At 36.3% G+C, this 23419-nt stretch overlaps 2 protein-coding genes across 2 annotated transcripts; one reads left to right on the top strand and one right to left on the bottom strand.

The window, feature by feature from the left end:
- Positions 1-1253: 1253 nt before the first annotated feature.
- Positions 1254-10382, top strand: TIM10 (Tim10/DDP family zinc finger protein). The gene is made up of 6 exons (XM_011626393.3): positions 1254-1366; positions 2015-2063; positions 4380-4432; positions 6262-6300; positions 6531-6600; positions 9996-10382. The coding sequence occupies exons 2-6, from the start codon at positions 2028-2030 to the stop codon at positions 10044-10046; spliced, it is 249 nt and encodes an 82-aa protein (XP_011624695.1). The 5' UTR covers positions 1254-1366; positions 2015-2027; the 3' UTR covers positions 10047-10382.
- Positions 10383-13616: 3234 nt separating this feature from the next.
- Positions 13617-23419, bottom strand: LOC18437769 (serine/threonine-protein kinase BSK5). Its single transcript, XM_006847968.4, has 10 exons — positions 22823-23419; positions 22328-22548; positions 20858-20993; positions 20139-20272; positions 19947-20052; positions 18853-18938; positions 17181-17369; positions 16295-16459; positions 15511-15624; positions 13617-14058 (listed from the first exon to the last, which is right to left on the bottom strand). The coding sequence occupies exons 1-10, from the start codon at positions 22902-22904 to the stop codon at positions 13804-13806; spliced, it is 1488 nt and encodes a 495-aa protein (XP_006848031.1). The 5' UTR covers positions 22905-23419; the 3' UTR covers positions 13617-13803.

The following is a 23419-nucleotide window of genomic DNA, read 5'->3' on the forward strand; positions in this document are numbered from 1 at the left end:
TAATTTAGTTGATAATTGGTGCTAAATTCTACTCAGATTAATGCTATATAATATCTGAAATAAATTTCATTAAATAATTCCGAGCAAACTCCATTTCACATAGTTTTTTAATGAATAGACGAAATATTTTAGTGTTAGGGAACCATAGGGATTTGGATTAACAAACGCCATTTCATAATTATTTTATTATTTTGTAACCATGGAACATTGGATCATTTGCAGTTCGGTAGATATTCGATCACTATGACTGGCACATGAGAACATTTGGATTTGAGAAAACCCTTTTAATTTTATATACAAAAAATTAATCAGTTTATGTGCCTTTTTTAAGCTAAACAAACTAATGCATAAACATACTTAGAAACTCTTTACATTTGAGTAAGTTTGACATAACTAGTTAAAATTTTTACAGTTAAGTTTGATATAACTGCCAAATAAAAAAACAAAAAACAAGAAAAACAGTTTGATGTGATGTAAGAACCGGACCGGACTAACCGGATCAAACTGAAAACGTAGAATATGTCGTTAGTTTAGTTCAAACTGTAAAAAGATGAACGGATTACTAATAACCCGTTCATGTTTTTTACAATTTGATCTAGAGTTTGAACAATGAACTGTATGGTTCATTGCAGGTGGAGCAGCCTGTAAGAACAGGAGGGGCCCTCTGGTCGAGTGCCGAACCAGTTAGTCCAATATTTACCGATAAAGTTTCTATAAGGCCTAGCTCTATGTAAAAAAAAAATGAAGCTTTTGGATGCTTTTGTATAGTGCCGAGGCTCTAAACAATCAGAGTAAAGCACACCTTCAAATAGTATTGAGGAATGTAGTTTCAATGTTAAAAATATTTGCGATAGCTTTAAATAATATTTTTATTTTTAATTATATAATTTAAAACTTTTAAAATAATGTAGATCAAGTAGATCTATGAAAATTTGAAAATCTAAAAAATTAACGGTCCAAAAATGTATTACAAGATGCACTATTTCTTAAACTTGAAATCCATTTTTTTGTTATACCCATGCATCTAGATGTCAATTTGAAGATATTTGGACACCAAAATAACCTCTTCTAGGGATTTTTGATGTTGGCTCTAATTTGATTGTTTAGAGCCTCAGCAATATATAAACTTTTTCATGAAAATACCTTCTTGTTTTTTTCTCATTTGGTCCTGCGTAAATCGTTCAGGGGTACTTCTGTCAATTATAGACAGGGAAGATTAGGGCTTTTAGAAAACGTAATTTTAGAGAGAGAGAGAGAGGGACCGAGCTCATTTGCGCTCTACCTATACTCCACAATACCTAGCGCTTTTTTCCGGCAACTTTCCACGACGAATAAGCCCATCAATCCGCCTCTGTTCGAAACCCAAGTAAGCATATTCAATCACTATTTTTGTTGTTTGATTTATTGTCGAAAAAAAAGGAAAAAATTCGGATTTTTTTTGTGGGTTTTTGCAAGAAATCTTGTAATGTGCCTTGAGTCTTAATATCCATTATGTTGGGGTGGTTTTTCATAGGCTTTTGCACATGAAAAATGCTTTTTCGTGAGTTTTTACATTGTTTTTTTACTCTCTCTTTCTAAAAGTCATTGCCATTTCTTCCAAACAAGAATTTTCCGTTTTTTTTTTTTGTTTTTGTTTTTTGTTTTGTTTTGTTTGTTTTGTTTTGTTTGTTTTTTTTTTTTTTTTTTTTTGTGTGTGTTTTGAATGATTTGAGTTCATAGTATTAGGGATATTTTGATTTAGGGATAGTTGGATGGGTGCTCTAATTAATATTCAGGATATTTTCTTTTGAAGCTTACTATTACGAGATTATGCTATTTATCATACTGATTTTTGTCCATGATAGAGGGCCAAGTTGGAACCTTTTTGTTCGTTGAATGGTGGAGATGATTATTATGTTGACTGTTATTCTATTCATATTATTTGTATCTTCCTTTGAGGTCTCTTGATACGTTGAAATTTAAGCTTGACTGTTCGAAGCTTTGCGATGATTTAGTTGTATTCTCCTTTTTGCAGCTGAAATCTTGCAATGTCGACTAATCCCACTGCATTGGAGAAGGAACAGGTTTGCCTGTCTATTTACATTCCTCAGTCTTAATTTTGTTCTTTTTGTCGAATAATGAATTGTCGTTAACACCTAAATGATTACTCAGTTGTAGATGAAATGCATCGAAAGTTATTGATGATAAATTAAATCTATGGAGATCCCATTCAGTGTACTTTGGAGCTATAGGCATAAACATAGAGCCCTTTTGCTTTTCTTTTTGAATTCTAGTTAGTATGTTGAGGATTGCTATAAAGCCACATTACAAAATATAAAATGGTGATAAGTGGCAATTTTAAACCATTGTTTAGCAATGAGCACGAAATTTCAGGCTGGATCTTTAAGTGGTATCTTTAACATTGTAGCACGTGGGTCTTTTAGAGATGACCTTCATGGCAGAACGGATCTCAAGATAACAGTTCCATATAGTCTTGTGAACCCCAACCAGTATGCTATTCTCTTTGATGATGTGCTTTATTTATCTTGGTTTTGGGCAGTTTTGCTCCTCTTGACTTGTATTAAATTTGTACAGTGCTTGTGAGGCTTAAACCTTGCAAAGTACATGTCAAAACTTCAGGACTATTATGTGATCTCCTTGATCTCTCAAACGCTTCTCTACTTGCCATCTTTTCTAATACTCAAAATTATTTCAATCAAAGGTAAAAGTATAAAACGACTACTAGATGGATTACAGAAGATCAAAACCAGACTACTGTTTCTGATATGATGCTTAGGAGGAAAGGACATCTATTTCTAACCTATAGGACAAGTTCTTATTTTGAACATTGAGGATGGCATACTAAATAATTACAAAATTTCTCATAAGAATTGAGGATGGCATCCCACAAGTCGGGTGCTCTACATGGCAAATGTTTATTCTGGAAACAAAAAAGAAATAAAAAAATGATGAAGGCTATCCACAAAACCGGGAACTCAACACCTTGTGATAGTCTTTGGTGTAGTCAGCTAGAGAAAGAAGAATAAAAAACCTGCAGAAAGATAGGCAGCTCTTAAAAAGAAGACGAGATAGAATGAAAAAGTAGGGAAAAGGAGTGGCAGGGAGAATACGAGAGAGTAAATTCGAGGTAATTAAACGAAGAGAAAGAGAAAGTTTGGGGGTATAGATAGAGGAGAGTGGGGAAGTTAAACAGAGAATAAGCCAATGAGATAAATTGATTAGAGAGAAAGTTAGAGAGAGTGAGATAGGTTGGGAGAATGAGTTAGAGATAGAGAGGAAAAGAGAGGTGTGGAGTAGAGAGCGATGGTTTAAAGATAACGAGAGATAAAGAGGGGTAAGAGAGAGAAGGATAGGAGTTATAGATGGTGGGAGAGAAAGAATTAGAGAGAGGGAAAGAGGTAGAAAGGTAGAGTGTAACTTGGAGTGAGATTTCCAAAAAAGAGAAGATTCGGAAATGACATAAACTCAGCAAAAATACAAGCAGAAGTTCAGAGGCTTCTTCCAGTAATGCTTGTGGCTCCTCCCTTACCAGCCCTATAGTGTGTGTGCCCTATAGGACAAGTTGAAAGTCATTGGGAAATCAGTAGATTTTATGTGCTATGGCATGAAATGATGACCAGCGATGGGGAGATGGTTGAATCCACCGTTGAGGTTCTCTCCTTCTCTGGTAGGTCTAACCCTCTCTCTCTTCATCTCCATCTCTTCATTTCATTGGCCAGTGCCAACCGATCAGAATTAACATATTCCACTGGATTATATTATATTTGTGAATGTTTCAATCTTGCTGGGGGCATTCTCATGCTGGCCCCTTAGTGATGGATGGAACTGTGTTGCCCAAACAGAATAGACCAGAATAAAAAAAAATTTGTGTCGTGATATTGACTAGGACTTAGTGCAGCATTGTCGGATTCACTTCACTTTGGTTATACCCAAACATAAAAAAATTTGGCTTTACTTTGGCCCTATCGACCGAAGTCTTTGGTTTGGGCCTCCAAACCAAAGTGAAGAGAAGCACATGCTGGCATTACGTGATATTTTAAAAATATGAGAAATTTATTGAAAACTTGATAGAAATGGCAAAATTTTTAAAATACTGGATATTTATATTGGAATATCCAAAAATGTTTCAGGAATAACTTATAAATATCGTTGTTATTGTTGTTGTTATTATTAAGAATAATATTATTAACATTATTTTTAGTGTCTCTGATCGACTCTCGCTTCAAAGATGTACTATTATTTAGTAATGTGAAGATGTTAGATCATGATTATTTGGAGACTTATGATGACGTTTTTAACTTAACAGTATATGCTTGCATGTACTGCCAATGTCTTTTGCTTACGAATCACCGGCCAATAAATAATGTGTTTGTGTCCAGATTTTTGGAATGGCAGAGAAGGAAATGGAATACAGGGTAGATCTGTTCAACCGGTAGGCTATCTTTATTATGGGTGTTCTGCTAATGCGTTGGAGATTTTTTTTATTCGTTAGCATTGACATCCCTTGTAGTATTATATGTTCCACATCATTGGAAGTCTTTACCACCATAGCTATATAATGAAAGGTTATATATACTGGAATTTTTCATCATTTATTTAGGGAGGGAAGGAGAGAGATCTGTTTGTGTAGTGTGTTCATGTTTGTGATCATGTGTATCTTTTGAGAGAGAGAGAGAGAGAGAGAGAGCAATCCGTGTGTGTAGTATGTTCATGTTTCTGATCATGTGTATTTTCTGAAAGAAAATAATGTATTATTTTGGATGTTTTGGGGGGATTTTGTTTTTATCTTCTGTTTTTGTTACTTGGAGGCCATGAACACCTTTCATACCTTTTACAATACTTATCTTCTTTTATCACTTTTCTTACTTTTATAGTGCATTTTTGGGCTGATGCAACACCTTACATGAGATTCAGGTACAAATTTACAAAAAATGTGAAATTGAGAGCATCTGAACAGGCTTGGATGTTCCTCTCATGTAACCGTCTTACATAATGCTCATTGAACATCTGTTTACTGTGTCTGCATTGGGTCTGAATTTGATGTGAAATGCTAATGGGATCAATGCAATCCACCACTCTTACAGAAGTTTGGAAAACTTCTACTCATAGAACGTTAATAACTTAATTAGTTTCTCCACTGGCTACTATGCCCATCATAGAGTATTATTTTCCAGGCAATGTCCAGAATTACCTTTTTTTCAAAGTGAAGTTCCCCCTACACATGGAATTTCTATACATACCATAGCTTAACTTAAATTCTGATATTTTCAAAATTTAAAGTAAACTGGACTACTGACCTATTACCTTATTATATGTTTGAATAAGTTAATTTGTTAACTTCTAAAATTGGTGTTTTCCTAAATCTCAATCCCATTATTTCACTGCTTGACTTGAATATACTGTAGAATGTTGTTTTGGTTTCGTCTGCAAAATATGTGACATTATTTGATAAATACCTTGTTACATCAATGGCTATTTCCGTTTTACTGATGAGATTCTTTTGGGGGGATCCCCATCTGAACCATGTTTTTGCTAATCCCACCCAAAACATTTGTGAGATGTGCTCGCTAGAATTCCACATACATACTGGGTGCATATGGGCATATGGCAAATACATGGGCACAAATTGCAATCCCCTTGTTTTTCTTTTTTTGATTGGTAAATGGCAATCACGCTGTTGTTCCCCTTGCTTGTTTCATTGATTATTAAGGCCACTTCATAATTGTTATATATAAATAATCTGATAGTTCTTTTTTCCGTACTGTTTGTATTTATGTTCTAATGGTTCCTATGTGATGTTTACCCACAGGATCAAATTGTACATCGGGTCCCATAGGCTTCACACATAGTTAGGGGGGTTTTTATTTGATCTGAAACTTTTCAAATCATATTTGGTTCACCTTTTGATCAATTTCCAAAAGATAAAAACGAATTACACTATACAACTTGTTCGTATTTGTTATGTTGAAATCATAGACAAGCACTTCCACTAGATGGGAGAAAACACATAGTGAGGGATCCTGAAATTCTTATGCTTCGTTTGTATTTGTTACATTTCATTCCTTGCCTACAACAGGCGTGACAGCCGTACTTCATCTAGGATCAATTTTATTTTTGATTACATCCATTTTAAGTACTATCGGTGTCGGAATCAGTTATTATTATTATCTTTTTTTGCTAACATGCTGAGGAATGTTGTTCCACCACGAAAAGAACTTTTATAGGTCTGATGATCTGATCTTCTTTTCTTGGTCACTGCAGGCTTACCCAGACTTGTTTCCACAAATGTATTGAGAAGAGGTATGGTTATATGGTTATTTCTGTTTTGAAGAATCTTTCTTCTTTATATCTATTATACAATTCAAGCATTTGGCTTAATGTGTTACGCCATTTTATATTTTATAGGCATTACTGCCATTTCGGCATGCCGAGTTGAGTTTCCATCTGCATGACATCATGGTTGTTAGAATGATTGAAGCAATCTTATGAATAAAATTGTATAAAAAACCTGTGATGGTTTTCTTTCTCAGGTACAAGGACTCTGAGCTGAATATGGGTGAGAATAGTTGCATTGACCGATGTGTCTCAAAGTATTGGCAGGTATTGTGTATTTTCAGTTTGCTTGTAAGCCTTGTCTTATATCAATCTTTTGGCTGGAGTAAATACTCATAATCAAATAGCTAAAAGAACATTTAGCTGCCTTCTAGCTGAAGGAATTACTCAAATTAATATCATTTGACTTCTATTAGCTGCAGATTAGCTTCAATATTTACTGGTTGTCAATGTTTGTGAAAATCAAAAAAAAATTTGTTGGAGAATCAAGTATGAATAAAATCAAGGGAAATTTACATTGCACTGCCCCACACTCTTTCCCCACACCGCCAACAATAATAATCATCATCAGAGTCTTTTCCGAACTATTTGGGGTAGGCTACACGAATTCTAGTCCGCTATTCTGCTCAATCAAAGTCATACCCTCAACGAGGCCATAAGTCCCTATTTCTTTTTCATTACTTTTAACTATGCCCTTTTGGGCCTACCTCATGCCCTTTTGTAAGCCTCCACTAGAACCAACTCGCACCTCCTAACAGGTGTTGTACTATGTTTGCGCTATATGGGGTCAGCCCACCTCAGTCTATTTTCTCTCATCATAGTGCCTATTGGAGTCATGCCTAAGTTATCATGAATGTATTCATTTTGAATCCTATCCCTTCTTGTCTTACCACTCATTGACTCCAACATCCTCATCTCAGCTGCATTTATCCTATTGTTGTGTTGTTTCTTGACAGCCCAACATTCTGTCTCATAAAGCAAAACTGGTCTCACAGTTGTCCAACAGAACTTCCCTTTGAGCTTCATTTGTATGTGCCAATCACATAAAACTCCAGTTGCATATCTTCAATTCACATAACCAACTTTAATTCTATGTGCGACGTCTTCCTCAATCTCTCTATTTTCCTAGACTATCAACCCAAGATATCAAAAGTGCGTTTTTCTTAGTATTTTTTGATCGTCAATATTAACTACTTTCTTGTCTCTACTCTTATTATAATTAAAACTTACATTCCATATACCCTTAGTCCTGCTAATTTTTAAATTCTAGAGCATCCCTCCAAAGTTCTAACTTTGTGTTGATGCCGGTTTGGGTCTCATTGATCAAAAACTATGTCGTACGCGAACAACATACACATGTTAACTCATCTTGTAAGTGCCTAGTTAAGTCGTCACAAAGAAGTATGGGCTCAACACTGACCTCTGATATAAATCTATTGTCACTGAAAAGTCACTTGTGTCTCTACTAGTTGTTCACATACTAGTTAGCGCTCCCTCATATATCTATTTCACCAAGTCGATATAGTATTTAGAGACTTTTTTTTTTTTTAACACCCACCAAATTCAATCTCGAGCTACTATATAATAAGCTTTCTCTATATCAATAAAGATGTGGAAGTATTTTTCCGTCGCCCTAAACTGCTCAATCAGTTGGTTAAGTAGGAAAATAGCCTCAATTGTTGACCTCCCTACATAAAACTGAATTGGTTTTCTGATACATTCGTTTCATGCTTTAGTTGTTTTTCAATTACTCTCTCCCATAGCTTTATAGTGTGGCTCATAAGTTTGATCCCTCGATAATTTATAAATTCTGTATATCTCCTTTGTTCTTGTAAATGGGTACCACAATACTTTTTTTCCATTCGTCTGACATTTTCTTTGTTCTCAACAACTTGTTGAACAGCTTGGTCAGCCAATCAATGCAAATCTCCTCCATGCACTTCCAAACTTCTATCGGAATATCATCTGGTCCTAAAGTATTTCTTATCGCCGTCCTCTTCAAAGCTTTTTTTCACTTCTGATATCCTAGTCCTACGAATGTATCTACGACCTCCGCCCTCATTTATTCCAACAATTCCTTCTACAATTTTTCCCATTATGTTCGTTATTTAATAATTTTTTTAAATAAGCTCTCCACCTTAAATAACTTTTTAAAATAAGCTCTCCATCTTTCATTGACCTCTTCATCCTTCTTCAAGACCCTTTGATTCTTACCTTAATACATTTAATATGGTCTAGATCCATACACTTCTTCTCTAATAATAATAATTACTAAATAGAAAATAAAAAGTGTAAAAAATGAAGTGTCAAAAAAATACCTCACCTAAGACAGCTACTGGTGGCCCCCAAGAAATACCTCACCTAAGAAAGCTACTGGTGGCCCCCAACTTTCCTAAAAGTCCTGCATTTAACATTCTTTTGATATGCGTCTGCTGGATCACATTAGAAAGGTGTTGGATGTTTCATGTCGCTTAGGTGTGAGGTGTATTTGGCACCTTATTTTGGTGGAGGGCGTGCTATGTAATTTCCTTAAAATCTATAATGAAATATCTCCCTATGCTGTAGTCTTTGGGCCTGTTTGTATGGTCGCCTGAATGATATCTATCTTACAACAATTCTAGATTACAGGAAAAACAAGTTTTGTTCTTTTTCTTTCTTTTTTCTTTCTTCCTCCTGTTATTTTTTAGCCACTGTCTGGCTGCGTTTTTATCAAAACCTGATTCTCAAAATGGTATGAAAACAAACGTGTTAAGAAAATGTTACCGCACAAGCAAGGTAGAAAAATAGCACAGTTCCCATTTAGGGCTCAATCAAGCAGGATCTTGTATATCAGAAATATCTTATGACAATAGTGTCATATGTCCAAGATAGGCACAAATGGGTAAATTATATTTCCCATGCACTTTGGCCTTGAAGATGCCTGTTAGTGATTGGCTGTCACTGATCTTGTACTTCAGTATCACCTTAAGGAGAGCATACTTAGTGATGATAAACCAACTATCGATTCTCTTGTGCATCCTACTTTTATCACATCAGCACTCTCCCTGTAGGCTCACATGCACATGCGTGCACACATATCCATAGTTATACATGTGTAGACACACATATTTATGGTTATACATATATATTTAACCACAGGCATTTTTACACAAATAAATACATAAGCTCTCAGACATACACATCCCTCATCCCGTTGTCTGTGTGCACGTGCTTACGCGCACAAATATTTGGGTATTGTACTTATTTGTTACTGGCGATTGGGGCTTATTCTCATTCGCCTGTTGTACTTTTGTCTGGGAAAAATTGGTCTAAAATCAAATTGCCGTTCATTTCCCGTTAAGAGAAACATTAGAAAGGCAAAGTATGGTAGAGAGCAATATAGGAATGGTAAATAAGATGAACATGAATTATTAGTTATCCTATCAGGAAGATGGATCCCACAACAATTTATGAATTTATGTTGTTATGCTCTTGTGCGTTCGTGCGTGTGTAGAGAGAGAGAGAGAGAGAGAGAGCATTGTGATTTTTTGCAGAGAGAGAGAGAGCATTGATGTGATTATTTGCCCAGAGAGAGAGTGAGCATTGTGATTTTTTGCCATCTTTGCAACTTGTTGGGAAGGCCATTATGGGCCAAACTAAACCTCGGTTGCATACATTTTCAGGTAACCAATTTGATAGGACAGCTGCTTGGTTCAAACAAGCCACCACTGTGAGCAAACCGTTGGTAGTTATGTCTTCTATGTTTCTCAGTATTAAAAAAGGCGCCCAAAGAACTGTAAAGAAAGCTGATTCAGTTTTTTTTGTTGGGCGTACCTGACCAATACAACCAGGTGAACGTTTTTGAGTTTTCATGTATCGGTTTATTTTCCGCCCTTTTTGTTTATTCTTAATATGCGGCTTGCAATAGCCCAGATCTTTGTGAAAGTCCACCACACAGGAAAAGGCGTATTACTTTCTAATTTTTAGCAACTCTTCTTCTTTCCGTTCATTACGGATGAGAATCAATGTTTAGATGGAATGAGAATTTAACTTGTGATTTTACCTATCAATGGCTAATATCCAAAGTAAAAAATATGTCAAATTTGACTGCTGATCCATTCATAGAAGCCAATAAATAATTGACCTAAGAATTGATGCTTCAATTAAATGTGTGAATTTAATCTATAGTTTTAACAAATCATGGTTACTTATCTATTGAACAAAAACCGTACAATAAGTTCACTAACCAAGAACATGTGCGTGGATTAGTACTAAAGCGAATAAAGGACAGTAAAACTAAAAAATGTTCGTTGAAATCGTTCATTTTATGTGCAAAAAGGGGTTTGAGAGTTAATAGGAGTTGCACTATTAATCACTGATCTCATTTTGGAAAAGTACGTAATGAGTGGTCATAAGTGAACATTTCATGTGAAATTGGGTTGTTGCATTGATTCCACTGAACAAAGTTCAAACATCAAAAAATTTTCTCTAACTTTGTGACATACTCAAGTTATGAGATGAGATTTTACATCGGATGGTTATAAGTAATCAAGTTATTGTGATCTCTTTATAGTAAAGGTAAATGGTTTCATTGTATACAATCTTTTTCCTGATAAAACGGGATGAATGCACACATAGGTAGGTGTATATGTGAAAGACTTTTGGGCATCATGGAAGAGACCGTTGCCCCCGCTTTCGTGAAATATGGAAGCCGCTCCTTCTATCCTCTTAGCACATAAGGGGCGGCTTGTAAAAACATACCCCATTTGATTTCAAATTTAAACCCCATTGGAGCAGCACTTCCATCTTGCGGCTTCCATCGGAATGTAACAAATGTGGGAGGGTATTTGGTGGAACATACATCTCCCCACTCGACCACACAGCAAAGAATCCCTACGTGTATGCTGTAAATCTACATATTCACAGCATGGGAAAGCTTTCTTTTTTAAGATATGTATGGGCACCCTATTCTATATCCATGAATTTGCAGATTTTGTATGGAGCGGTTCTTAATATCCATGAATTTGCAGATTTTGTATGGAGCAGTTCTTAGGGCCATTGCTTGACAACCTTGCCAGAAAACGCAATTCTCGCCCAAGTGTATCATCTGGCTGATTACGTACTTAAAAATCTATTTTTGCTTGACTATAGAGTTTAAAGCTTGAAAATAGTGTAAAATTTGGCAGATTTTCAACCACATGGATAGTTTTGAAACAAATAAGGTTTGCCAAAAGACATTCTTCTCCCTCGGGAGTAGCTGTCCCTTTACTCCATCAAGTAAAACCTCACTTAGATTTAGTTTTAGGACCCCCACATTTTGGGGATATAACCTCTTTAACAAAGATTAATCTCAATAAAAAATTTCCTAATTGCACTCTCTAAGTATGTGAAAAAAAAATGCCTCAAGATTTAATAAAAACAGGTTAATTTTTAGAGTGAGATCGAAAATTCAAATTTGAATTTTTTTTTTTTTTTTTTTTTTTTGAAGAATAATCATCTAATGATTACTAAAAGCAGTTACTAAAATTTCAGATTGAAAAAATTCTCCCAAGTAGGTCATCTAATCGAGGAAGTAGAAGTAAACTATCCTTCCGCTATCATAATACATGATCATGAGTTTTTAATGTTTGATATCGGTTTCCTTTTCAAATAGATGATCGTCAAAGATCAATCCGCAAGTTCTTTTTTTTTTTCTTGGGGCTAGAATTGTACTCTCTTACAAAATATGAGTGCTGCTTTATATCCACAAATGGAAAAAATAACTGAAATTTCCAAACCGAATTTGTAGACCACCAATAACGAATGCGGTCAATAACGATCTTACATCCACGAACCAATTCTAGCTTCCTTAATCATGTTTCATTTATGGAGAAGTGCTTTACGCATGGGGGAACGCATAACCACATTTGTGTCTCCCAAAGCATCACACATGAATGTAAAGTACTGGTCCACAAAAATCTAACAGTATCATATTTTTCTCAAATTTTTTAAAAATATATATATCATTTTTAGTTTTTAAGATTTATTTATTTTACATATTAACGATCTTAATGATCTCCATATTAAAAATATGTGACTAGTCCAAAAGCCATCTCAAAAATAGACTAGGACACATCCACATATGTGCTCTCAAAAATAGACTAGGACACATCCACATATGTGCCCTAGGACTCGTAAAAAATACCTCCATTTATAGATGAAAAGCTATCATTTGAAGGTCCCTCTCTTCAATTAAAATTAAATTTGAAGACCACCAAGAAGAGACCAACGTTTATGTTCCCTACAAGGTCCAAATTTTAGCTTGCTGAAGTGTGTTTCATTTTACATGAGAAGGTATCACTTGAAGTTGTCCTCCTTCAATTAGTTCTTTAAAGAAACAGAGCTAACTAATAGGTGCTGCGTGCCTTCCGGGGAGTAGCCAGGCCAATAGCAAGATAGCTTAGTGTGTAGCTTCTCTTTTCTCTTCTTCCTCGGTTTCAGTGGTCGGTGAGGGTAGGAAGGATGCTACTTGTGTTGTACTGGCAGCATTCGAAAGCAGGTGTATGGATGATGTTTACTTCATCAACCTTGCATGAGTGTACTCTTTTTTTTTCCGGTCAGATTCAGTTCCCATTGAATTGATCCAGCTAAAGCTCAGGAAAGTCCAAATTCGGGCTCTCCTGAATTGGGGTTGGGATATGGGTTTCCTTTGCCCTCTCATTCTGATGATAGATGGAACAAATAAATTTCCTAAAGGCTCACTTAAAACCGCTTTATGAGTGAGCGCTAAACTCACTTCAAACCTGTCTAGAATACAGGAATCTGTGCCGGCTAAGGGACAATCGACTTCCCCCAGGTCCAAATAGGGGGACATCAGAATCAGACTGGGGAGTTCTAATAAGAAAAACAATTTTTCCCATGACACAAGTGGTTCTAGGGTTTTTCGCCCAAGATCACCAAGCTCCCGGATCCAGTCCAACTAGGTTGGAGTCCCTGAATCAGACATGCTATTTCTTGAACAATTCTTAAAGCGGCTCAAATAGAAAATTCATGACTTCCCGAGAAAATAAACTGGCCAACTCTCGATTGAAAATAGGGAGGAAATACGGAATTAGTGAAACCTCTGGTCTTTTAACCCACAGCCAACAAACAGAAAATGATGGGCAAGACTTGGACGTCAAAAGAGAGAGAGAGCTCCAAAATCCTCCTCCCACAGATAGTTTAATCAACATTATCACTCAATCACAAATGCATCATTCAACAATCCAAGCACACCCCAATCCTACCCATAAACTTAACAGGCCAAGTAAATCACTCACCACCCCTCGAAGAACCACCACCGTTGGATTAAATGATGATAGGGAACCACAGAAGTAGCCAAAAAAGCCAAAAGGAAAAAAAAAAAGAAAAAAAAAAAAAAAAGGAAAACAAAAAAGATCATCCTGCAAATACTTTAAAGGGAAGAAAATTGAGAAACGAATACACAAGGAAATACAGAGAAGAAATAGAGAATTATACAATTGTGTTTCTACTGTTCTTTTTGGCCTCGAGAGCTGCACCATCCTTTAGGGTATCTTGTGCATCAGAGTCCATACCGAGGCTGAAGAGAGCAGCTGCTTGGAGATAGAAGGCAGTGGGCCACTCTGGAGAGACCACTTGGGCCTGCATGGCATCACCTAGGGCTTCCTGTGGCATGTCACTCATGAGGTACGATAGACAGCGTCGAGCAAAGATTGTCGGTGAAACCATGGTCCCGACATCAATGAACTGCAATAGAACCACAATCACAGAGCAGTATGGCCATTTATACAAATAAACTACAGTAAACTAAGGAAGAAAGAATGATAATGCATTATAAGACATAACTATGCACATGTAGTACAAGTTCAGAATTCTTGCACAGAGGGAATGGAAAAAGAAAGCAACACTGGAAACTCTGGAAACCACACGTCAAATCAATGCTTGAAATCTTGAAAATGCTGGTTATCAGGTGGTCAATTTCATCCCCACCAAAATATCCAAGCACTGGTACAAAGAGTCACCCTATATATCTTGTGCAAACGAAATTTTGGTTGTTGCTAATTTCCATAATATTTTGTCTAATCCGATGGCTGGCAACCTATATAGTTTCTGTGCTTGGAAAACACAATTTAGGTACTCCAAAGTTTTAGGGACTACCATAAAATTTTGTAAAAGTTACAAGCAACCAAGGAGTTCTGGAAAATGCCACATCAATCACCTAAGGCGATGACTTACTATAGTAAGCTCACAATAGAATGATTTTACAGAAAACACTCCATGATTTAGACTCCCAAACCCAGGTATGCATGAGCTCAGAAAGTACGCAGATGTCCTAAGACATGTGCAGGCAAATCCCACAAACTCCTAAATAAATATATAGCATGTATACTATGTTCTATGCACACAAAGAGCACACTAGCTCCCCTGGGCAAAAGACCCACTTACGAGGATTTTTTCGATCTTACAGCTAGATATGGGCCCAGCATCCCGGCCCAGCCAAGCCCTGAATAAGTATGGTTTGGACCAAAAATTGTGGCCCGAGCAGCAGTTGAGCCTAGACCTGGGCCACGATAGGGCTGGTGGCCTGACCCTTTATTTTCTCCCTTTTTACCCTAGGTTTATTATGCCCAGCCCAGCCCGGCCTGCGCTAGGCACATGGCCTCTTCGCCCTAGGCTGGCTAAGGCGGACCCAGGCCAGCCCTATAGGGACCAGGGCCACGCTAGCCCAGCCCAGTCCCAGCCCGTTGCCAGGCCTTCTTGATCTGAAAATTAGGGATCCATTGTAGAGTCACCAAATGACTGTTTTTCAAAAAATAAGAAAAAGGATTTCGCATTCCTAAACACCTAGATCTGATGGCCCAAAAGTTGGATTGTCCCTGTTCAATACTAGGATGTGATTTTTTTCAGGCAGACACAATATTTGTACTCAACTTTTACATGACTCTTTTCAAGCAGAGAAAATATGCATCGTGCTCCTGTGGGAGCACGAAATCTTCTCTGATAAATAAATAATGCCACACACTTGAGATTCTCAAAAAAGCACGAGTCCAAATCACTTAATCTAATGAAGTTGAACTTAGTTATTAAGTATATCATGAGAACAAGCCGGTAAACAAATTTAAACAAATTACAATCATTCACATGCCTCTCAAAAAATAAAAATGAACCTATAGATTGTTTTGTAGTGAAGGATTGAACCTGGGTATAGCAATCTATTGCCGTTCCAAACTCTTTGCTTCTGAAAGCAGCATCTCCTTGTTTCTTAGAATTTAATGTTTCCTGCATTTGGTTTGTCCACATTTGAAATGACAACTGCAAAACAAACGTGACAGAATGAACTACAATAAAAACAGACTATCATCAAACCATAGAATCCTGAAGTGTATCATAAATCTGAAATCAAAGGTATCCATGAATCTTCAATTTCACTAGGAAGCCTGGGAGTACATTACACATTTTGTGCCAATCACTCATGACACCTGCACCCAACAGTATATACCCATTTCCTCAGCAATCGCATACAAATATGGTATCATCTCTTCTTTTTTTTTCTAAATTTTGGTATGATGATTAAAATCATCTCCCAGTGTACATGTAATTCATATCAATTATTAAACCTTTTGGTTGATTAAACTATTAAAAAGTCCTGAAGGTTACTTATTGTTTTAGAGAGACAAAGCATGCAAAAGAAATATAGTTGTTTAAAAACTGTAAGAGGAATAACACAACATTCAGAAATTGAATGCCATTCTCATTAAAATCTTGGGGAGGCTCTCGATGGATGCAACAAAATGGCTTAGAAAGGCTCCAATTGTGTAATGATGATGGTAGATTTCTCTCCTAATCTCCATTATATGATGCTTAACATGGATACAGATTTATGAAAAGACACTTATTTGTGTAAGTCAAAACAAAAAAAAAGACACAGTTAGAGGAGACAAGTAGACTTCTGCAATGAAAGAAGCATAACCAGAATTCTAACCTCATTTGCTATTCCTTCATCATCCTTGTACCCAACCTTGTCCAATATCTCATGTATGGCGGTGAGATCAACTCTTGAGCAAGCTTCTCCAAGTGGAGACAGGGACAATGCCTGCAATGGAGATGCAACCCCATTTGGCAAACCCATCAAAACATAGGATGGAACCTACAAGTGAAAAGGACGGGCGTTAATGCTTCACACTTTTTGGCTAAAATCAAATATGATGTAATTTACACTTTTCAACAACCGAAAATGCCACCTTCTAATCAAACCATAACACTTTGGAAATAAAAGCATCCCAATTGACTGAAAATTTCCAACGTTCTTTTTCTTTATGCATGCAAATGCAGCGCAAATATAGAATAAAAAACTATTATGGCCTTGTACCAAGCATGCTCAAAGTCTCATGTCCATATACGCAACAAAACTAAACACAATATCACCATGTTTCATTTCTAGTGGCCAGATTCGACTTGTCTACACCAGACCAAGATGAGACTACATGCACCTCACAGAAACAGGTCCAACCGAAAAACAGAAGTATTGAACAACAAGTAGGGAGGAAAAGCAAGAAACACGATGACATGCAGAAAATGTTTCAAGAATTCATTGTAGGCAGATTAAGAAGAGATGATTAAAAGATGAAATGTTTGTTTTCCTAAGCATTACCCAGAGTTCTTGGGCGAATAATGCAATTTCCAAGGAAAAAAATGCTGATAATTTATATTAGAGAAGTTAGGTGTTGGTGCACAGCTGTCTGAGGAAAATGTAGCACATCTACTTCTTGTTGCTTCAAACTTTTTAATGGGTAATCTGGGCGAAAAATAATCAACATCTTGTTATGATTGTTCTAGTATCCTTTCTTTTCTTGTTTTTTTTTCTTTACCTCGGTTTCCTTTTGAAGGCAAGCCAGAGAAGCAACTAGTGATTTTACATTTGGCCTCTCACGGGCTTCATGCTGCAAACATCGTGAAGCTAAACGAACTAACTCAGTTCCATCATCATTTGAGAAATGGCCTTCCAGACAAGAGTCCATCAGCATCAGAAAATTTCTTCCCCGTATCAGGTCAAGAGCCTGTAAATAATATGCAAGTTGCCATCCTTACATTCAGAGCAAAAAAACAGAACAAATGTTCTTCATAACTTCACATGACTAGTAAATAGTGCATACAAAAGGGAAACCTAGAGTGAAACAACTAAAGGTACCGTGTAGAAAATGCATGTCACTAAATTGGAAAATTTTGCAGATACGGACAAATATTCATCAACTTTATAAAGAAGACAACACAGGTGCTTGAAATTTACTAAATGTAATTATCCGAATGGTTGATGGAACAAAAACATTCACAATTTTACTGAAATTAAATTAATACAATATAATTATCAACACGGGTGAGCCATCTTAGTGCTTATTTAGGGATTTTTGTATGGTAAGTTCTCATTGAAGGATAAAGTACTAAAAACACAATTTGCTATCACACTAATAAAACTAGAAGCTTTCTATGTGCTTTTTATAGTGAACTTTTCATTTAACACTAAAAGAGTATATATCAAGTTGCAGTACATGCAGACATAAATGCATAGATGTAAGGAAAAATTAGAGGGTGTATATCACAAGTAATGAACTAGCGGATAGCCATCCCCAAGAAACAGAATATCTCTACTCATGGCCTGTCTTTCACAGGAATTGGCATCCATGTTAGCCTCTACACGGACATGGTCAAAGGCGACCCTGACACTTACTAATAGCTAAAAACCCAGCCATATAATCTACACTCCCAATGGAGACATCTTTCAATGAGGCAATCTAATAACATTAGGTGAGTTTGCTCCCTTGCCAAGGACCATAAAGGACAATAAGAACATTCTAGATTGAAAGACCTCCACTCTACACATTTATTGAATTGCACTTCTTAGCAGGGCCTAAAAACAGTAACAAACTCCTGCAAGGCATCCCCTAAGGATCACTCAGCAACACTGGCACCAGGGAGAGAAACTAACAGAAGCAAGCTTGAATTCCATTTTAAAGACATAACCGATCATGTAGCAGTTCTAATTCCGCTCTTTTTTGTTTTTTAATAATAAGTAGAGACCAAGTAGGCTTGTTCTGCTGATTCTTCATTATTTGCATGAAAACAAGTTTGCATCAGCATAGTGGTAAATAATCTCATCTGATACAATTGGGATTGATGACCAAAGTTCAAAAAATTTGAAACATTTAAGTTGATAAATGAAAAATATTACTGATTGTTAGCAGATGAAGCAGATCCATTGTCTACCAATAATGCTCAATTTTGCAAAAGCAACAAACCAACCATACTCCCTGACTAAGCCAAGAAAGACTTGTAGATTGGAAACAATTAAGTATAAAATAGGGTGAATCCATTGATTATGAAACTCCAGGTATGGCTCAGACCAAAGTCAGTTCATAAAGCACAAATATGATGGAAATCAAAGAATTCTTGGCATATCTCTCACTATCAAATAAAGACAGAACTTAGAGCACATTTCCTTCACATATTAAAGAATTAAAAAAAAAAAGAAAAATCAGAACTTACATGGCTAGGAGGGATATGTTTTCCACTTAAAATATCAAGCAAGAGGGTGCCAAAGCTGTAGATTACACTTTCTGCTGTTACTCTTCCTGGCAACAGAAACAAAAAAAGAATCACCGCAAGTTTAAGCTTATGTGCAAGAATATTGACCAGCTCATGAATAATTAAATCCAGAAACAAGCATACACCACAAACAGCCTAGGGTCTAAAAAAAGCTACTTTCTTGGAAAAGGCACAAGTCATATCACCATTACCTCCAAACAAACATAACCCACAAATAGTGACAAAACAAATAGAAGAACGGTCAGATCAATTTAAACTTTAAAGTTTCTCAAAGGGCATGAATCAGAAATATAACGTATTAGTTTAACAATATTGACAAATCTCATTCCGAGAATTTCGCCTGATATTCTTTAAAAATTAATTTTTTCAAACAAAACAACAACCCCAGAGAACATCAAACAAAACTCTCTCTCTCTCTCTCTCTCTCTCTCCATTTGAGGAAAGAGAAAATGGAATTAGATTAAGGCCTTAGGGAGATTGTAGACTGCCTCATCAAATTACAAGATGAACAATGTTTGCTACAAAAAGAAAATGATTTGAATGTTTACAGGTTCAGATCTAGCCACCCATTAAATGAACAGAGCGTGCATCGACTGAATTCTAAAAACCACCTTCTAGGGTTTTTCTTAATTTCTTTTATGACCCTCATTGCCAAGTACAAAAGTGTGTGCAAAATTTGGGGCCAAACAAATGCCCCTACGGCCCCAAAAAAATGAGAAGGGTGGAAACTAATAGAGGTCTGCCTCCTCATTATCAGAACAATTAAAGGGAAGTCCCTTAATTGCCAAGAAACTATGAAGACCCAATTTATCAATGATATCAATCCAGACACATGCACAAAAATGACTGCCAAAACAAAGCTTTATACATACTAAGTCACCAAGCGACTGTTCATTTCAATATAAGTCACTAGCAATTTCTTTGCAGCAAAATACATGTTAGTCAATGATGACCTTATAGTAAATAATCTTCAGTATACACATCTATTATAAGAATTTATAGAACTCAGATTCACTGCTCTAAATATAGTGTACCAGTTCTCATGTACTCTGGGGGGGTGAAAGCCAAATTTGTACTGTAACTTTTGCCATCTCTACTGTTCTTCATAAGACCAAAGCAAGAGAGCCTAGGGTTGCCATCCTGTCAAAAACTTATCCCCCATAAGAAACTATGAAGACAAAGCAAGAACAATAAAAAAAATGGAATGATGACAATGAAAAGTGCACCTGGTCAAATAAGATTCTGTAAGCATTTAAGTCATGATATAGAGCCCTCCCTTTACTGCTACAATATTCCAGAGCTTGTGCTAAATGAAGAGAAACTCTCAACCTCATTGCCCATTTCATAGGCTGCACCTCCCCTGAATCATTCAAATGCCAGCCAACTAACATAAGAACCCAAACACAATTGTAGTCAACATTTTTCAGCAATTATCAAGAAGAGCATAAAACCAAAACTGGTGTGTCATGACAAACAATCACACGACAGTGTTCAAATGTTTTTCAATACGGCAACATAATAAGCTTAACAATTATCAGAGATTCATTGACATGGATACAATAAACCATGTCATAATGGTATCATGAACACCATGGCAATCACTATTCCCGATGAGAAACCCAAATGATTCAGAAGGGATGTTTGCCATATCAAAATATTGGAAAGGGGTACAATTTATCATAGGTGAATATTTTTGTAAATGCAATGTAGGTTTGTGCTTCTTTTGAATGGGGTTTGTACTTCATATGACTGGTCTTTTTCAGAAACAAAAGGTGAAACCCTACAAGTATTACAATTACAAAGGGAGAAAGATAGAGCATTTCCTTTTGAAGGAAGCTTAACCTTCTCTTCATCAGAAATTGAATCATCAAAGCATCAACATATCCCAAATTAGCACAATAAATTGGGTAGTGAAAGCATCATTTTGAATAAATTTAGAACTCACAATGAAAAAGGTGCTTTGCGAGGGTATCATTGGGCATATACTCAGCCACAAGCAATCTCTCGTCACCTTCACAACAACAACCAATAAGATTCGCCAACCTTTCATTGCGAAGCTGGCCAACAGACCTTGCCTCCTCCTGCAATTCTTATAAACCTAGTGAGTCAAACGAGCATGTAAATTTACTAATTCAAAAAACCACAAGGAGATAAAATATGCAGATGGTGTAAAAGTATATTATTCATCAACTTCATGTGAAAATTTTCTTTATAGTTCCTTTTATGAGGTATGTTTTCCATGATATAAAACAAACTGGATAATGATCACGTACATTGGTCTTCCATTGAATCTCATCCAAAAACTCTGAAAAAATTCTATACATGCTATTTATTCTCAATAATATATGCACATAAAACTAGGAGTTTTGAAGTGCTATAATTCCTTCATTAGAAGAAGTGAATCCAGAAAAACATAGTTGAAAGACGTCTGCCAGAAATTCAGCAATGGGATAACTAGTTGCGGAAAACATACCCCACCAAAACAGATCCATGAATTATGGATCAATGGTTCCAATATTCAATTTATAATAGTTTGATATACAACTTTAGCATCCAATAGCTTCACCAAGCAATTCAAATTTAATTATATTCAGATTCAACTTCAACATACATTTGACTGCAACTTCAAGTGAGGTTCAACACACAGTGGTAAGCCTTCAAGGAGTTCGAAAGCACCAACTAGTGCGCAGTAAGACTAGATTTCTTTACAAGGCATGCCCTCCGACGCTCCTTATTTCACATTCAAGTAGTTCAAAACAACCTGATTTTCACCGAAGCACCTTCTACTCAGGTTTTACGATGACAACCTAAGTTTTAGCAATGATTCACCTGGAATTCTTCCTTGTTAAGCATCAACTTCTCAATTCACAATCCTTGGTGGTTTTACTATCTAGATTTTCAATAATTATCCATTTAAAACATAATTTCTCAGATTAGCAAAGAAGCAGGGCAGAGGAAAAAAAAGATCTCGAGTTTAAGCTTTTTAGGCAAGTATATTTATTATAATTTTTTATTATTAACTGAAATATAAAATTTTTATTGTTAAATGGAATAGAAACTATATAATTTCGAGTACTTTTGAAAAGACATTTAGATAATCACAGAAGCACGACATTGAACAACAAGGGATCTCAAATTATATTGCCATTAAAGCGAAATCGACTGCACATCAGTTCACACAGTTACTAAAATAGTACCAGTAATCAATAAAAAAAAAAAGACAATTACCAAAATAATTTCATGTCTTCAAGGGAACCACAAAACCAGGAATGATCCAAGAACAAAAGTATCGGATTAAAGAGTTATCAGAAATAACAGATGGTAACAAAAGATTTGAGGGATCATCTAAAGACAACGAGAGGAAGAAAGTAATGCCTAAATCCTATCAAAAGTACTAATTGGAGGTAAGACTTACCATGAATTGGCGAGAATCAGGCCATGCCATTCTATTGAACCTTTTAATGGCGATCAGCCTATTGTTCTCCAAAGTTCCTCGATAAACAATATTAGGAGCCTTCTCTCCATGCTCTGAAACTATATTATCGGCTGAAAAACCAGAAGTTGCAGCTCTAAGCTGCTCAAATGAGTACTCACTGAAGCTAGGCAAATATTCTGAGTCATTCTTTCCACCATTTTCTGCAAAGAAAGGAAAAAAATCCACAACAGTAAGAAGAAACACACTATGATAATAAGTGAAACCCTGGTTTCTCCACAACTAAACTTGAATTGGAAGTGAAACCATGAAATAAGAACAGGAAAAAGAAGTACACTCAAAAAACTCTCAGCTCCTTCATTTGAAGCTTGGAAGTAGGAGCTACATTAAAGTAAGAACAATGACATGACGATGAACTAAACCCTAGCTCCGCATGAAAGGAGGAGTGAAGCTAGACTAGGAATCCTGACTTGTTACCTATATCAGAGGTCTCGAGCACAGCTGATTTGAGGTGCGAATGCCACCAACAAAAAGCAAATTTCGAGCACCTGCCGCCCATTATCTTGGATCTAGAGAGACAATATCAGCTGTTACACTTGCCAGTCCCACTGTACAAGCTCCAGCAAGTGTTCATGTGTTTTAGAGAGAGAAGATCAGCTGGTTCCTCAGCCAGAGCCACTGTAAAGGTCACTGCAAGTGTTCATGGATCTAGAGAGAGAGAAACCTGCATCTCTGTAAAATGAAGCTGAAAGAGTTCACGGATGTTGATCCCTGTGTTAGAAATGGGTACAAAAGAAGTGACAGGAAAGGTCACAGGTCATGGATCTCTGGATCCAATGCTTTATTTATGGTTATGTATATCAAAGCAAAACTCCCTTTCTGCTTTCTCTTTTTTATATCAGCTTTCTCTCTCTGCTTTCTCTGCGTCTTTCTCATCATTCCCCCCTTCATTCTGCCATTTTCTCTCTCTAAAATGCACACTCTCACTCACACACACTCATCATTCTTATCTCGTTTTCTTCATTGTCCCCCCTCTCTCTCTCTCTCTCTCTCTCTCTCTCTCATCATTCTCAC

This window comes from Amborella trichopoda, chromosome 8, assembly GCF_054954075.1.
Source record: "Amborella trichopoda isolate Santa Cruz 75 chromosome 8, AtrichopodaSantaCruz75HAP2 v2.0, whole genome shotgun sequence".
Classification (NCBI taxonomy): domain Eukaryota; kingdom Viridiplantae; phylum Streptophyta; class Magnoliopsida; order Amborellales; family Amborellaceae; genus Amborella; species Amborella trichopoda.

Bases quoted from the DNA above. Each gene is read 5' to 3' on its own strand.
- TIM10 (XM_011626393.3), top strand. From the start codon at position 2,028: ATGTCGACTAATCCCACTGCATTGGAGAAGGAACAG. The intron at 2,064-4,379 runs GTTTGCCTGTCT...GTTTGTGTCCAG, and splicing joins CTGCATTGGAGAAGGAACAG to ATTTTTGGAATGGCAGAGAA. The intron at 6,301-6,530 runs GTATGGTTATAT...TTTCTTTCTCAG, and splicing joins CACAAATGTATTGAGAAGAG to GTACAAGGACTCTGAGCTGA.
- LOC18437769 (XM_006847968.4), bottom strand. From the start codon at position 22,904: ATGGGCGGCAGGTGCTCGAAATTTGCTTTTTGTTGGTGGCATTCGCAC. The intron at 22,549-22,822 runs GTAACAAGTCAG...CTTTCTTTGCAG, and splicing joins GCTCGAGACCTCTGATATAG to AAAATGGTGGAAAGAATGAC. The intron at 15,625-16,294 runs GTTAGAATTCTG...TTTGTTTTGCAG, and splicing joins ATGAAGGAATAGCAAATGAG to TTGTCATTTCAAATGTGGAC.